Source organism: Galeopterus variegatus, unplaced genomic scaffold (genome assembly GCF_000696425.1).
Source record: "Galeopterus variegatus unplaced genomic scaffold, G_variegatus-3.0.2 Scaffold2618, whole genome shotgun sequence".
NCBI classification, from domain to species: Eukaryota; Metazoa; Chordata; class Mammalia; order Dermoptera; family Cynocephalidae; genus Galeopterus; species Galeopterus variegatus.
The window spans coordinates 232,993-249,747 of NW_007728729.1; the positions used below are offsets into that span (position 1 = coordinate 232,993).

The following is a 16,755-nucleotide window of genomic DNA, read 5'->3' on the forward strand; positions in this document are numbered from 1 at the left end:
CAGTCATGCGTCCCTGAGTTTCTGAAGTTTTTGGTCATGCGCAGTGGAGTCATTTTTCCCTTTACTTTGTCCTTTCTGGTCTAGTGTCAGGGTGGAAAGTCATGTAGCAGTTGTCTGCACTTGTGTTCCTCTTAGTGAACAGATGCTGCGAGTTTTGTAAACTGCAAAGTTCCAGGTGTAGCATGCTCATTGGTAGGATGGTTAAGTTGTCCTCAGCTCATTATGGGTTCATTAACTGCAAATCAAGGAGTAGGCTAGTGATCCAGTGTGAATATTTATGAGCAGCCTCCCTAGGGCGTGTCCCTATTCTGTCCTATCTCACTACCTCCTCCCTCCCAATGGAAAAGGGACAAGTCCTGAAAAGGGTGTTAATTAGCAGAACCAGAATAACCATTTCAGGGAACCTGAGCTGAATTGAGATAAAGCTGAAATTCTCAGTTTCTTGAATGAATCGTGTTATTTGTAACTTGGAAGCGGGCTGGGCTGCAAGATGGGCTCTAGACAGAATGACAGAGTACAGCTTGTGCATTCTTGCCCTTCCTCTGCCAGCCCTCACAACTCCAGTGCTCCCTGGTCCTCCAGGACACCCCATCTTCACTCATGTGGCCCCTTCTGTCCTGTCAAGGGGCAGCAGCACGCAGGTTCTGTTGAGCCCAGTAGGGGAATTTTGCCTAGAGAGAAGCTTGTTTGGGTTCGGTTTTTGAAAAAGAGATGAACCGAGAGGAATGATTATGACTTGGACATGTAAACTATTAGTAGTGGGTGGGATTAACATTTGCCGGACAGCAGTCCTCCTCCTCGCCTGTCGGTTCGGTTTTTGAAAAAGAGATGAACCGAGAGGAATGATTATGACTTGGACATATAAACTATTAGTAGTGGGTGGGATTAACATTTGCCGGACAGCAGTCCTCCTCCTCGCCTGTCCCTGGCTTCCACCATGCTGCTTTTGGGAACTGCCCTTCTTTGAAGAGTCAGCCAGTAAAGACAGGGTTGGACCTACATGGTCATCTCTGATTGCTGGGAAGAGTCTGCCGGGGAGCCTGGCAAACCTGGACATTTACGGTATAGGGAGTCTCCCATGCAGTGATCCTTAGTTAAGAAACCTGTTTCCGGGCCAGCCTATGGCTCACTCGGGAGAGTGTGGTGCTGATAACACCAAGGCCACGGGTTCGGATCCCATATAGGGATGGCCGGTTAGCTCACTTGGGAAAGCGTGGTGCTGACAACACCAAGTCAAGGGTTTTAAGATCCCCTTACCGGTCATCTTTTAAAAAACAAAAAAAAAAAGAAAGAAACTTGTTTCCAAATTTATGGTTTAGCCTAACCTGCAGGGAAAGTCGTGGTCTTGGGTAAGTGTTGCTTTAGAATACTGTGGCTCTTTTCCCCTCCCCATCAGGTGTTTTTTCATTGCTCAGTCCTACGTGTTGGTGAAGAAGTGGAGCGAAGCCCTTGTCCTGTATGACAGAGTCCTGAAATATGCAAACGAAGTGACTTCTGATGCAGGTGCCTTCAAGAACAGCCTAAAGGTGAGATATTGGCCTCTCCTCCAAACCCTGGGAAGTTATATAGTGAGCCTGTGTAGGGCTGTGAGGCTAAGACAGCTTGACTCCTTCTTGGGCTGGTCCTCCCTGGTCACCCATAGGACCTGCTGTGTCCCTGGCTGCCCGAGTGCCGCAGGCTGTGTAACTCATGTCTGTGTCCCAGGCCTGAGCAGGATTTAGATATGAAGAAGGAAAGCCATTTCTCTGGTTAAAAAAAAAAGCCCTGGAGTACTGATCTCAGACTTGGCTATGCACTGGAATTGCCTGGGAAGATTTAAAAGACAGATGTCTGCATCTCACCTCGCCCCCCCCTCCCGAGATTCTGGTTCTAATTGGTGTGGGGTCTGGAATGGGCATTGAGTTTTTTAAAAGACCCTCATGACTTCAGGTGCAGAAAAATTGAGAACCAGTGGTGAAGCCTCCCCGCACAGAGTGTGTCCAAGACCAGCAGCATCGGAGCTGTAGAAATGCAGTCCTCAAGAGAACGTGCATTTTAACAGGACCTCCAGGCGTTTTGAGCACCCTTCCTCCTCCTTGGCTTGCTTTATTTTCCTGATTGTTGAATGACAACTAGCTCCTTAAGCTTGTGGACTGCTGCAGTGTTGCAGAGCTTACTAAAACATTGGCTGGTTCAAGGAACCCTTGTATATTTTACAAGTAGAGACTGTTTAGAAAAGCAAACTAAGGTTACTGTTATTAATGTAGTCACAAGCCAGTGTGTGAGGGCTGCTGCTAGGGGCTCTTGCTGTTTGCCCGGAGGAACACTAGGCCCCCGAGGGATGAGGAATGAACCTGGTTTCTGCCTTCAAAGAGCTGGTGGTTTTGTTGCAGGATTTGCATGCAGGAGCCCATCTGTGCATACAAAAGAAGTAAGAGAGGCCTCAAGCAAGGCAGAGAGGAGAAGAGAATGGGGTGGGGCTGGGGAGCAGGGGTGGCAGCATTGCCACAGTGGGACGTCATATCGGGTAAACCAATGTGAATTGTTCAACTCAGGAAAAAAAGGTGTTTTACAAATACTCATCTGACCATAGGGCCTAATGGTCTTGGGGGAAAGTGTCAGAGATGGAGACAGGAAGGCGTCTGGTATGCAGACCCTATCAGGTCGTTCCCATTATGCAGGAAGAGACTGAGGCCAAGAGAATTGCCTCACCCATGTAGAAGCGGTGGGATGCAGTGGTTGAGGGCCTAGGCCCTTGGGCCAGACGACCTGGTCTGAATCCCAGCTCTGCTACCACTGGGAGTGTGACTGGCACATCGTTTAACCTCTCCATGCTTCGGTGTTCTCGTCTGTAAAATGGGAGTACAGACTACCTCAGGATTATCCTGAAGGTTAAATTAGCAGTTATGTAGACTTCCTAGAACAATACCTGACACATAATATGTTTAGTGTATGATAAATTTATTTATGAATATTATCATTATCATCATTACTGTTTCTAGGCATTATCATTTAAGTCATAGCATGGCTTTTCCCATTTGCAACAGGCTAGTTTTTTTGTTTGTTTTTAATAGAGATAACCTTTAAAAAGGTTAAAATCCTGTGAAAATACCAGTGGGATCACTTAACTCAGGTTGGTTTGGTGTGCTTCTCTGGCCTGGCCCCTGCGCGTGAGTGCACGTTTTCTAAATCATTACAGGACCTGCCTGATGTGCAAGAGCTCATCGCGCAAGTGCGCTCAGAGAAATGCTCCCTGCAGGCCGCGGCCATCCTAGGTGAGCTCCCTGCCTGGTGTTTGCTCCCTGTATGCCCAGATTTCTCTTCCCTGCCATACCTCTTCTCTCCCACACCCTATACTACTATTTTAAGACTGAAAGCAGTTGTTTTGCTTAATCTATTATAAGATTTTTATTTTGTCCTGCTTTTACTTCTGCCACATTAGGCATCGAATTCTGTAGAAGGGTTTAGAGAAACACCATTGTTCTGTCTTCTGTATTATCTTCAGTACGACTGTGCTAGCTTCCCTGGGCTGACAGCATTGGATCTGGGCTTTCTTGTCTCTCTACACCACTTCTCAGCAGAATTTGGACCCAGGAGCGAGAGGGCTAACTTCCCCACATGCTGGCTACCTTTGCTCTAGGGGTGTAGAAGTCAAGTATGTGATAGGCCTCAATTGTGACTGTAGTGTTCTAAGTGTCTCTTCTCACTGAATCTCTGTGAAACTTTCAGATGCTAATGACTCCCATCAAACAGAGACTTCCTTCCAGGTCAAGGACAATAAGGTAAGTCTGTGTGGCTTTTGAGGAATAAAGAGTAGGATTAGTAACTCAATAGAAATGTATAACCGTTTGTAGAGTGGAGAACTCTTAATTTCTAAGGAAACCTCCTACTTCCCTTCTTTTACTTAAAGAGCTGAAAGCTGCCTGTATAAAGTTTGTTAGGTGTCTAGGTCGTCCCAGGTCCAAGGGTTGAGAACGACTTGTTGTGCCGAGTAGCACCCTGGGTGAGAACTCTTGGCCGGCCCGTGGCTCATTCGGGACTCGGGAAAGTGCGGTGCTGATAACACCAAGGCCACAGGTTCGGATCCTATATAGGGATGGCTGGTTGGCTCACTGGCTGAGTGTGGTGCTGACAACACCAAGCCCAAGGGTTGAGATCCCCTTACCGGTCATCTTTTTTAAAAAGAAAGAAAGAAAGAAAGAACTCTATGTCAGACGGCCAACAGACCCGCCCTCTCTTAACTTCTCTAGGTTTCAGTGACTCTGACCTATAAGACAGGGACATGACAGCAGCTCCTTGCAGGACATGGTGGGGATTGAATGAGATAGCAAATGGAAGGCACCAAGCTGGGCACTTGGCGCGTAGCGAAGGCTCCCCTGAGGGTCTCCTGTGATTAATGCTTGGATTCCTCCTTTTGATTTGACTTCCAGCCTCTGGTTGAACGGTTTGAAACATTCTGCCTGGACCCTTCCCTCGTCACCAAGCAAGCCAACCTCGTGCACTTCCCACCAGGATTCCAGCCCATCCCTTGCAAGCCTTTGTTCTTTGACCTGGCCCTCAACCATGTGGCTTTCCCACCCCTTGAGGACAAGTTGGAGCAGAAAACCAAGAGTGGCCTCACCGGATACATCAAGGGGATCTTTGGATTCAGGAGCTAACCAGGCTCTTCCTCAGGGGCAGGGGGAGATTCTGACTCTTAATCTGTATTGTGAGAAAATCCCAGCAAGTTCCATGATATTAAACCCAGGTCTACATTGGCCCAGGGTAGGAGCTTAACATCTTCAGCCCTGCGTTCCTACGTCTTGTGTATTTGTGCCCTCACATTCTTAACCAGTGTGTTAGAAGGCCCCATCATCCTCTGGTAGACATGTGCAGGGTCACTCTGTCTCCTGTACCTCCTTCGGGAGGGGCCGCTTCTGCCTGGTCCCCTGTGAGCCATGACTGATTACCTTTTGTCAGTAATGTGCGCAGGGAGTCCACAGCAGGCACAGATGGGGCCTTGGAGCATTTTGTCCTGTTTCTTCAGTACCACAGATTTGCAATGAACTCATCCTTGCTGTGAGCATCCAGAATCTCTTGAAGATTTTGTCCACGACTATGAAACACTGGCAATGTCACCCCAGAATTATGGTCAGCCTTACTGCCCTTCACCTCCAAGTGAACTTTAAGAAGTTTCAGAACAAGCAGAGAGCTCTATTTTTAAAAGAAATATGTCACATTCAGAAATGATGAAACCAAATCTTGTATTAAAAGGCAAAGATGATGGAGACTGTGCCCATTTTTTACATGCTCTCCGTCACATCCATCTCAGTTCTCTCCTCGGGGACCTGGTGGTATGACCCTGTGAGGTCAAGTGTATCCTGTCTTCCTGGCAAGTGGGTATGGTTGATGCCAAATATGGATGTGTTCGAGTTTTTAAAACGAGTTCCCAGTCTGTAATTCTTAGATGCCATTACATTTTGATCGTGTCCTTCCTTACCCTTTTATTTTTTTTCCCTAGTTATCCTTTTTTATTTCTATAATATCATCAGTAATAGAAGTCACAAACCAATGTAAAGAAAGCAAGGAATAAAAGTGATTTAAACGTGAAATATACATGACACCTCTGAGTCCCTTTGGAAGTCAAAACTCACTTGTCCCATAGGAAGGAAAATCCACGAAGAAACCTTGGCATAGATGTATTCAGACATCGAGCAGACTCGACAGCTTGAAGAGAAGGCTGACTGGCTGAAGGTCTGGGAGTTATTTCAGAATGGATTCCCGGCAGCTTGCAGGAAGGGATGGCCAGGAGCTAGAAAAGGATGGTGGGAAGACAAATTGGACTTGCTAGGATTGTATGCTGTCAAGGAATCAAGATGCTTGGAGACTGGATCTCTCTTCCCCTGGGATTTGCTTTGGGTCAGAGAGCCTCAGGAAGCTCATTTCTTTTTGTTTATTGAAAGTTTCATCACTTATGCCATGTAGTTTAGGAGTATCCTTCCCACTCCCTTTGAAGGTATAGCACAGATACTGATCTCAGGTTGAGGTCCTGGGTTTTGGTCCTGGAGGCTCAGGTCAGTGTCACTGATGGGCTGAAGGAACGCTGGGGGGCTTCATTCTTACCCTTACCCTCTTCCCCCGTCCCTAGTGCATTTGGCAGCCCCAGGGCTGTAGGCCTGTGTTCTCCATCTCCTCGGCTTGTGCTGACAGCCGGGCCGTCTTCCAGCTTCAAGAACCCAACTCAAGACCCCACCAGGCAGGTAGTCTGCAGCCTGCTTTGCCCCAGTGTCCCTCACAATGTGAGGGTGCGGGGCTGGAGAAGTTTGTAAGGGTTCTGGCTGTTTGTCCTCATCTTCCTCAAGATGTCCCTTTGTCTTGCTCATTGACTGCAGCAAATCATTCTGATTGCACCTTTTTAAGATTGCTTAATGCTTTGTCTGTCTCTCTCATGGCCACACTAGAAATTTCATTCCTCCCCGTGACCTGCCAGGCACTTTGAGTAGTATTGGCTGTTGTCAGCCATGAGGCTATGACAAGATGATTTAGACCACTATGTTTAGTGTTAAAATCACATATTTACATAACAAGACAAACCTGGCGGGGCTGCAGTCTCTGAGCTCACACATCCCTTCACACAGGATCCTGGACATTAAGCAGGCTTGTCCCAGGGACAGAACACCAGAAACGGGACCCCATCCTGTCCTCAGACCCAGGAAGTGGCTTTGCCTCTTATGGGAATAGAGTCCGTGTGAGGCCCCGCTGGCCCTGGGGCTAGCACACTGTTTGCTGGATAGTTGCACAGGAGGACACTTCAGAGGCCACATGGTCCTGCCTTCCCACAGAACAGGGACCCAAGTGGGAGCTCACGGTGCCCTGAGTGGGTGTGCACTGTTTTAAATGGATCTTTTCCGGTTGTGTGGGCTCACATCCCCCTTCCAGGATGGACTCTGGAATTGCCAGCAGGTCTGACTCTGGAAGTCTTCCATCTCCCAATATCGAGAAGCTCCACTCAGTCTCTCTGTGTTTCAGACCTGCCTGAGATCTGCCATGTGAATGGTTTTCATTTTCCTACCTGTGATGGTCTCAAGCTGAACAACCACTCGAGGCCAGCCCTGTGGGTTTTGTCGGGAAACACATTAGAGGGAGTGTGAGGTGGCCAAGGTGCTGGCATGTCGCTGCTCAGTCTCCGGGCTTTACTCTTTTCCATATATTTCCATGTACTGTCTCTTCTCTGGTTTTGCATTAAGTCAAGTGAGAATTCTTGGATTCCCAGTTTCAGATGAAACTCTTCTGGGCTTGGCTCCTGTCTCCTTCCCCTGGTGACAACCTGAGCTTTTCACCATGGCCGTGAGGTGATGGCCCACAGAAGTGCACCCCTGAACCCACAATGGCCCTGGACCAAAGCAGGTCTTTCCTCCCAAATGCTGAGGTGATGGCTTCACCCCCTTTAGGAGAGGAAGGCTGACGCCTTCTGTTCACTGTCATCACTGTGGCAATGCTAATTTTTCACACACAAGGTATCATTAATTACACAAAAAAGCTAATTGATCACAGAATTCTAAACAGCACGTTGCTGTCTACAGCCTTGAAAGGCTTGGAACACTCAGAGGGCTAGGAAAATATCCAAAGATAGCAAAAATATGTGTTGGTTCTAATTTTTCTTTTGAAGACACTTATTGCTACAGAGGAGATGGAAACCAGATTTAGCTGTAAGATTTATCGATGTTCCAAGACAGAATAAATTGGAAACTGTCCGCATCCTGACAACACCAGCTGGAATAATCTAACCTGTTGGTCTGTTAGATGTTAGAGGCCCTTGTGCAGGTGGGTGCCGGAGGTAGAGCCTGGAAGGGGCCATGGCTAGGGGCACTTCCCAGGGATGGACCAGAAGTCTGGCTGTGGGATCCATGCGTGGAAACAGTCCCAGGCCTCAGTGGGTCTGCTCTCTGTTCTAAGCATCACCTGGAACAGTAAGGGCTCTGCAAGTGTCAGCGAGAGGTATTATTTGGTACGAGTTAGAGAAAATATCATCTCAAATGACGGATAATGATGGAATACTCATGGGGACCGTTGTCAGACCTTTTCAAGTAGTTAGGGGCTGTGATCTAAGCCCTGGTGTTTTGGGCTTTTACTTTGCGGACAGGGTTCTCACATCCGCCTTAACAGCCCTGGAACAACCCCATCGGAGACCAGCCGTCTGTGGAGCAGCTCCACGCCAGAGCAGAGACCTGCTGCGAACTTCAAGGCAATCGGACTGCTCTTCTCCTTCAGCCATCTCTTTGCCATGGTGATTTCAATTGTGTGGGAATTGTGTTGAAAGGAGCCTTCTTTCTCTGTGGTCCCTGTTTTCAGCAAATGGTTTTGTTCACCTCCATTAACTGCAGCTACATTCTGCTCAGTCTGTGGTTGAACAAATCCTCCCCACTTCGAAAAGAATCACATCCTTTCTATCAGGCTGAACTTTTCCCAGGGGTCTTCTAGCAAGAAGCAGGTACAACAACAGGCAGGTACCCAGGTCTGTGAAACTGGTTTACCGGTGGAATAGAGGGGGTATGGCTGGGCGAAGGTCCGGCCACCCAAGGCCTTCCATGCTGCCCAAAAAGCCACATAGTGGGGACAGCAGGTGTCCAGGGTCCATCAAGCATATGGATCCCTGCCCCAGTGCTTATTGCTATATGGCCCTGCACAACCTGCTTAGCTTCTGAGCAGATGCCATCACCTGTAAAATAGGGGCATCTGTTTCTCAAATTTACTAGGAGGAAGGTGTAGAGACACATTCTCACCGCAGCCTTGCAGTGAGCTGCTGCCCAGGATGGTGAGTGTGGGCTGCCAACGTAGCTTAGGAGGGAGAGACCCTTCCGCTCAGAGCCAGCCTTTGCCCTTCTCTGTCCCTTTCCCTAAGCTGAGTCCTGCTGAGATGACAATGCCACCAGGGCAGCAGGGTGACTCTAACGAGCTTCCCTGCTGTGCTCGGCAGCTTCCTCTCCTCTTTCCAATTGCCCGGCAACAAAGATTAGGCAGGCCTGCCCCTCCGCTGCGAGGACTGTTATTAGTTTGCTCTTTCCTTTTTGTGTTTGTGTATTTGTTTTATAAACCTTTTTCTTCCTCAGGCCAGTGAATGGGGACTGCGCTTCAGTACAGCCAGTAGAACTTTCTCCAGCTGCCGGGCTGGGCTGTTTACCTTGTCATGGACACAGTTATTAGTCACCTTCGTCAAACCTGAACTTCTCCACAATAGGGCTACAGGTTCCTAGACCCAGTAATTAAGAGCAGTCATTGTCTTAAAGGTGGCAGAGAGGCCCAGAGCCCATGGGCAACTTGGAGAAACCTGGAGGCCCAGCAGGTCCTGAGCAAGACTGGGCGGGCTGCCAGCTTCTGGATGTAGGGGTTGCTGTGCAGTGGGTGGTGGCTGGGCTGCCCAGACACCAGTGCCACAAGTGAACTGGGGCTGGCCGCTGTGGCCCAAGGCTAGGGAAGAGGGATCGTTCCTAGGGAGGGATCGACACCCCAAGGCAGCCTTGGACTTGAAGACTCCTGGGGTCCCCGCTGTGTTCTGTCTCTTGCCATGTGGTATGGGGAATCTTACTTGTTGACATAGGGTTTGGTTGTTTTTTGGGGGGTCTTTTTAGTTGTTTCCTCTAGACCCTACCTGTAAAAGGCCTAAAAGTTGGAATAACCATTTCTGTCCCTCCCTGCTCTGCTCTAGCTAGGCGGGCCATGTCACCTTTTGCTTCTCTCCAGGCAGACCTTCAACATTTCTTTTTGCCAAGCTTGTTGAGCAGATTTGCAGTCAGAAGAGCCTCTTCCAGAAGGCCCTGCTGACTCCCGGGGCTGTGGCCTCTGCACTCCCCCCGACCCTGCGCCTGTGGGCGATGGAAGGAAGCTCGTGCCTTGAACTCCCGTCCTGTGTCCTCTCTAGGTCCAGCTGGTGGAGGCGCCTCCACTCCTCAGCGGGCCAGGAAAGCGTGAGGAAAGCAGTTTATCATTCAGCTTCAGTCCACCAGTTCAGGATCTGGTGACAGAGCTTTTGTACAAACACAGAGCAATTTCCAGAGGCGGTGAAGCCTGTCCTCATCAGGTAGCATATGGGAGCCTGGCAGAGTATGACTCCCAGGACAGAGGAGGCAGTTGCCACCATCTGCTTCAGCAGGGAGAAGATTGCCCTCCTGCAGGAGTGCCCTGAGTGGGAGGAGAGTGGACACCCTGTGGTCCAGCTGCAGTGTGCCCGGCTATGCCCAGCAGCCTTGGGCCTGGCTGTGCGGGCTTCCAGTGCCGGCTCAGGCCTCAGGCCCCTGGAGCTGGGAGCTGCCACATCAGCCTGGAGCTCTAGGTGGGGCGATGGGAGGAACCTGCCACTGGAAGTCACAGTGGCACAGGGCTGGGGGGAGCCATGGGGACCGTTTGATCTCACACCTCTCAATCCACAGAGCAGGAGACCAGAACCGGGAGAGGGGCAGGACAAGAAGCCAGGTCCTTCAAAGGGGGAAGGCGTGGCAGGGGCCGAGGCCTGGGAAGGTTGAAAGTTGGGGCGCCCTGTCCAGCTCCAGGTCAGAGCTGTCCAATAGAGTTCTAATGTGAGCCACACAGCAATTCCCATCTGAAACTTTAAATCTTTCAGTAGCCACATTCAAAAAAGTAAAAAGCAACAGGTGAAATTAAAAACTACATTTAACTCAATAGATCCAAAATATCATTCAACATGTAATCAATATAAAAAATTAATAATGAGGTATTTTACACCTTTTTTCCATAGGAAGTTTTGAAATCAGTGTGAATTTTACACAGAGCACGTCCGTTTGGACCAGGCACCTTCAAATGCTCAACTGCCATTCACAGCCGAGCATTGAGGGTCCCCATGGTGGGGGTCAGTCCCACCCTGGCCTTCTGAATGAAACACTCTCTTCTCTCTCCAAAGGGTCAGAGGCCAGAGGTGAAGCACGAAGATGGCCACGTCTCTTTCTGTGTCCCTGTCCTTTCTCCTGCATTTTATTCTTGGGGGCCAATGTTGCTGCCATCTGAGCAGGAGCGTCCTGCAGTGATAAATTGCCTCAGAGCCCGGGGTGTTCTTGCCCACTGCCCAGCAGCCCTTATCTGGGGAGCTGGGTCTGATTTGATCTGGCATTAGACGGTCACACCAGGAAGTCAGCTCTGGTTTTTCTTGCAGTGAATCAATTAACCCTTAATCTCTGTGACGTGTGAGGGCCCCTAGAGTGCTCGTCTATTTCTAGGAGGGCTCCTGCAGAGACAGGCAAAGCCCTCATGTTCCAGACCTCTGCCCAGAGCCCCAACCCTCTCCCCTAGCTGCTCCCAGGACTGGAGTCTGGACATCTTTCCCCCTGGCCTGACCACCACCTTCCCGGAGGGCCCAGTCTCAAAAGCGACGGCAGCTGTGCTGACTCCTGGGATTGAGAAGAGGGGCTGGTGGTGAGGGCTGACCCTGGGCCCTGCAGTCATTTAAACAAATGGCCCCTTTCTACGAGCAGCTGACTGCAGGCAGGGAGTGGAGAGTGGGGCTGGAGACGGAGACGGGATGGCCTCTCATCTCTGGCGCCATCTCACTAATCACTCAGCAGGGAGCAGAGGATCATATTGTTTCCTTGTTGCTATTTGTTCTGTCAGGGCCTCCTGCTGCCCTGCCCACCCCCACTGCCCTTTCTACGAGCAGCTGACTGCAGGCAGGGAGTGGAGAGTGGGGCTGGAGACGGAGACGGGATGGCCTCTCATCTTTGGCGCCATCTCACTAATCACTCAGCAGGGAGCAGAGGATCATTTTGTTTCCTTGTTGCTATTTGTTCTGTCAGGGCCTCCTGCTGCCCTGCCCACCCCCACTGCCACTGTCCCCTCTCCTGGGCCAAGTCCAGTGGACTCAGGCCTTTGTGCCGTACTGGGAAATGTGGCCAGTCTCAGGCCTCTGTCCCTGGTTTCCCCAATCTGCTGGGACCTTCCTCTGCCAGTGGGATGTATTCTGTCCTCAGTGAGGCTTCCAGAACATCCCAGCCATCTGTGTCCCTCCACCTTCTCCTCCTCAATCCCTCCTCCTGCCACAACTGCGTGGTTTTCAGTGATGAGTTCAGGGAACGATTCCACATCTACAGAAGGGGCTTCTTGAGCAGGGCCAGTGAAATGAGGGCCTGGAACAGTGGGGGGCATCCACCCTCTTCTTGCAGACCCCAAGGGGGCAGCATCCCTGGCCTTCAACGTGAGGAAAAGGCCAATAAACTGGCATCATGGTCAGCCACTCAATCTGACTTTGTAAAAGCCACCCGGGGCCATTTCCAGGGAGGGGAGCATAGAGGTGCAGAGCCGGTGGGAAAACCCCAGTGCAGTGGATTCCAAGTGGGCTCAGCCAGAGCCTGGCTCAGCGGCGCCTGAGGCCAATGCTGGTGGCTCCCAGGGAGAGCGGCCAGTGGGCGGCCAGGCCACTCTGGAGCTAGCCTAGAATCTTCAGAGGGTTCAGCGACGCGCATCCTAACACATCCAGCTCTGGAGCCATGGACGGATGGGATGACCCTGAGCCAGCCAGGGAGATGGGGCAGTGGAACTGCTGGGTCATGTCCTGGGGAACCGGCTCGGTGGTACCCACTTTTTGAAATGTACCTTGTGCCAGCTGTCTGAGACGAATGCTCCCTCGCTGCCCCATCACATCAGTGGAGAATAGTGAGCGGAGCCCTGGAGCCCTGGGCTGGCCCCCCTCTCCTGGCAGGGAATGGGCCCCAGGTGGGGACCTGCCTGGTAGCGGGGCCTCTTGGAGTGGAGCGGGCTGGAGATGCTCATTAACCCAGCGCTACTGGGCTGGGGCCTCCCTGGCTGAGCCGGTGTGTCCCTGAGCCTGCGCCTGCATGTGTGCAGCTGTCTGCCTCCAGCCCGGCCCTCCTGGCCCTGGCTGTTTCTCTGTCTGGGTGTGATCGCTGCTGCACTCCCTCTGGGCATGTGGGTGTAACAAGTCCAAACGTTCTGTGGGAGTCAGGCAGGCTCGGCGCCCCGCCTCTGGGCCGTGCCCTTTCCTTCCAGACTGGTTGTGCAGGCGCGGTGAGCGAGGTGCATGCGCCGCTGCAGCTCGCACCTCACCTGCAGGGAGGGGCCTCCCAGAAACTGCCTTCCTGGTGCCCAGTTGCCCCACCTCGCCAGAGCCCAACCGACCAGCCAGCGAAGACGCACGCCCGCTGCCCACCTGCCTTCCTCCTCCAGCTGAGCCCAGTCTGAGCTGGCACCTGCCTTACGACCATGTTCAAGGGGCTGAGCAAAGGCTCCCAGGGGAAGGGGTCCCCCAAGGGGTCCCCAGCCAAGGGCTCTCCAAAGGGCTCCCCCAGCAAGCACAGCCGGTGAGCAGGGTCAGGGTATGGGGAGCCTGGGAGGTGGGATGAGGGTGGTGTGGGGCCCAGATGTTGCAGCCCCCTGGTGGTGGCAGCGTGGAGCCCAGGGCCAGCCCAGTGTTGGCATTTAGTGTCCCAAGGCCAAGGGGCCCCAGGGTGGACTCTCCCTGCCTCAGGAGTTCCAGGCTGAGCTCCAGCCCTGGCAGGAAGCAGGGGATGGCTTGGGGTTCCCCACATTCTCTAGGGGGGTCCTGGGGGCCTGAGGGCCATGGGTTGAGGCCTCTGTGCAAGTGAGGTGCTAGAAAGGGGCCTGAACAGCTTCCTGCCTGTGCCGGGAGTCTGGGAGACAGGAGAGCCTGGCTCCCAATCCATGGCTCTGTCCCCAAGCTCCACTTGGCTGGGATAATCCTTGGGCACAGTGGGGGGACCTGGGTGCAGGGAGGCAGGGGCTGTGGTGCCCTCTGCCTCAGCCATAGTTTTCCCTAGTGTCCCCACCGCAGCCTTGGTAGTTTTGTTCAGGAGTTGGGGAGTTCCTTTTCTTGTGGGTGTGTGGAAGGGGTGCTGTGCCTGCTTTGGGCCACCCAGCTCTCTGCAGACAGACTTGGCTGCCTTCTTCCTGCTTGATGGCTTCAGCCTCCTCTGCAGGTGGAGATGGCAGCCCGTCTTGGTCCCAGGTGTCGAGATAAGAGCAGAGATGAAAGGCTGGTGTGGGGGTGGGGGTGGGGGTGCCCATTACCCTGATAGGGATCAGGCACCAACGCCAGGGCTGGGCGTCTGGGCGGATGGAGAAGACAGCGGTTAAGACTCTCGCTGGAGTGACCTGTCCTCCCTAGGGCACCTCAGCCCAGCCCAGGGTGGAGTGTGCAGCTCCTGGTGGGGCAGCCCTCCTGGGAGGCCCCACCTGAGGACGGGCCGCCTGGGGCTCAGGGCCCACAGCTCCCCATCTCCAGGCAGGCTCCTGGGCAGTGTGTTCCCAGCTTGGGCAGCTCGGTCCACAGGGTCCTGTTGGGTCTGGCTGCAACCTCCAAAAGAGGGCTCCTCATTCCCCTCATGTGCAACCCACTCATTCAGCACATACTTACTGAGCACCTACTGTGTGCCAGGATTGTTATAGGCACTGGGGATTCCACCATAAACAGAACCCACAGTCCCTGCCTTCAAGGCACTTACACTCTAATGGAATAAAAACTAACACGTACGGGGTCCTGCTCTGCACCAGGCTCTGCACTGGACACTTCACATGGATTAATTCTTCTAATACTCACAGTAACCCTGCGAAGTAGATATTATTATTAAAACCCACTTTATAAGGGAGGAACCTCGGGCACAGAGAGGTTGAGTAACTTGCCCAAGGTCACGCAGCAGTAATGATGGAGAAGGATCAAACCCAGTCTGTCTTGGCCACAGACTTTTTTCAGACTTCTGTGTCTTCACTGGCACTGCCCCTCTGCCTGGGGGGCTCGTCCTTTGACCTCTGGTTCCAGCCCAGTGAAGGCTTCCCCAGGACTGTGACTTCTGCAGGGCACGGTGCTCATGAGGCTTGGACCATCTGCCTTTGTTTAGGTTTGCTTGACTCTCTAACCCACAGAGAGGGAGTGTAAGCATACAGTAGGTGCTCAGTAGAGGCTGCTGAATGAATGCACACGGCAGGTGCTCTACAGAGGCTGCTGAATGAATACATGGAAACAGGCAGCAGGCTCACCCTCTGTTCCTGACTGAGTGACCCAGAGCAAGTTAGGTCCCAATCTGGGCTATGAACCCCTGAACTGGAGAATGTTGGGGTGCCCCAGCAACCCAACAACCCAGCAACCCTTGGCCTCCCCCTGCCCCCACACCGTGGCTCTTCTAGATGGCAGCTGTCCCCCTGACTGGGGGAGGGATGGGGGGGCAACAAGCCGGGATGGGGGAAACTGGAGTGGAGGACATGCTGCTGCTCCCCGGCCCCAGCCAGCCCAGTGGCCCTTCCCCAGGGACCAGCCAGGCTGCCTCAGGTATTAGCAGCTGAGTCGGTGATTCACATACTTCTGGGCCACCTGCCCACCAACCGAGGAAGCGGGCAGGCAGCTGGGAGGACAGTTGGCTGAGGCTGCGGTGCCCAGGGCTCACCTGCTCCCCAAAGCCACACACAGCTGGGACCCTCACTTTTGGAACCCTCATGTGGGGACAGTGCTCTCCCCGCACCTCCAGGACTGAATATGTCACAGTCTCCAGCAGGAGAGTCCCTTCAGGCCATGGGCTCCCCCTCACTTTTGGAACCCTCATGTGGGGACAGTGCTCTCCCCCCACCTCCAGGACTGAATATGTCACAGTCTCCAGCAGGAGAGTCCCTTCAGGCCATGGGCTCCTCCTTCCAGGGCAGTGAGGAGGGTGGGATGGGTCGGAGGGAGGACAAGGGACCCCACCTGGGTGGGTCACAGGGTGGTCTTTTCTACCATGTTGCCCTCTGTCCCCCACACCCACCAGGGCTGCCACCCAGGAACTGGCCCTGCTCATCTCCCGCATGCAAGCCAATGCCGACCAGGTGGAGAGGGACATCCTGGAGACGCAGAAAAGGCTGCAGCAGGTGAGGCTCATGCAGCAGGTGGCCCCTGGTGAGGGTGAAGATGGGACAGACAACCCTCGTCCTTCACTGCCCGCTCCCTAAACACACAGTGGGCTCCCAACATTGGGGACCAAGGGGAGGGGCCCCGGGCTTCCCCCATTATCCTTGCAGCTTGCCCCACAGGTGCACTGTGTTAGGTTTGGGGAGACAGAGAAAAGGGAGAGACTCGAGCCAGGCACCATTTCAGCCAAGAGGCTTTTCTCCACCGACGCGGAGGGGAGACTGAGTCAGATCAGTTCCCCCAAACAAAGGAGAGCAGGAGGTTTATGAGCCTCTGAGGGTTCTGGCAGAGTCATGGGCAATTTCAAAATCAGTGGAATGCAAGGTGACAGCCCCTGTGGGCTGTTAACATCTGGTCGGTTAGGGCGTAGGCTTCTAATTAGTGCCACCACTATGTCAGTGCAAAGCGTTGCAGCCCGAAGCCGGCTCCCCCAGCCCACCAGACGTTCCTTTGATGATAACGGTCATGAGGAATTTCGCTGGCCAGTTCCCAGAGCAGAGAAGGGACAGGGGAAGAGTGTGAAAAGTGGTTTAACGTGGCTGTGCTGGTGTTAAGCCAGCCATGAAGCCTAATACACTGGGCCTGGCCACTCCCTGGTGTAAGCCCCAAGCTTGGCCACTGCAGCTGGGGTCCCAAGGGTGGGGCTCAGGCCCACAGTGCCACAGCAGCGAAGACAAGGCTCGCTGTCCTCCGCCCACAGGACCGGCTGAACAGTGAGCAGAGCCAGGCCCTGCAGCACCAGCAGGAGACGGGCCGCAGCCTGAAGCAGGCCGAGGTGCTGCTCAAGGACCTCTTCCTGGATGTGGACAAGGCCCGGCGGCTCAAGCACCCGCAAGCCGAGGAGATTGAGAGGGAGTGAGTGGGCTGGGGCTGGGGCTGGG

At 53.0% G+C, this 16,755-nt stretch overlaps 2 protein-coding genes across 3 annotated transcripts in view; both read left to right on the forward strand.

Moving 5' to 3' along the window:
- Window positions 1–5,570, forward strand: part of SRP68 (signal recognition particle 68kDa) — a 41,826-nt gene extending 36,256 nt beyond the window's left edge. The window contains exons 13-16 of the mRNA XM_008582465.1: window positions 1,397–1,526; window positions 3,179–3,254; window positions 3,709–3,761; window positions 4,410–5,570. Of these exons, the coding sequence (XP_008580687.1) occupies window positions 1,397–1,526; window positions 3,179–3,254; window positions 3,709–3,761; window positions 4,410–4,637 (487 nt within the window). The 3' untranslated portion in view covers window positions 4,638–5,570. The remainder of the gene's footprint in view (window positions 1–1,396; window positions 1,527–3,178; window positions 3,255–3,708; window positions 3,762–4,409) is intronic.
- A 7,436-nt stretch (window positions 5,571–13,006) lies between these two features.
- The window catches only part of EVPL (envoplakin), a 19,534-nt gene continuing 15,785 nt past the window's right edge, over window positions 13,007–16,755 (forward strand). Inside the window, exons 1-3 of one of the 2 annotated variants that reach the window (XM_008582453.1) lie at window positions 13,007–13,280; window positions 15,735–15,834; window positions 16,575–16,729. In XM_008582453.1, coding sequence (XP_008580675.1) covers window positions 13,183–13,280; window positions 15,735–15,834; window positions 16,575–16,729 — 353 coding nt within the window. In that variant the 5' untranslated portion in view covers window positions 13,007–13,182. The remainder of the gene's footprint in view (window positions 13,281–15,734; window positions 15,835–16,574; window positions 16,730–16,755) is intronic. The other variant, XM_008582452.1, reaches the window with a different exon arrangement.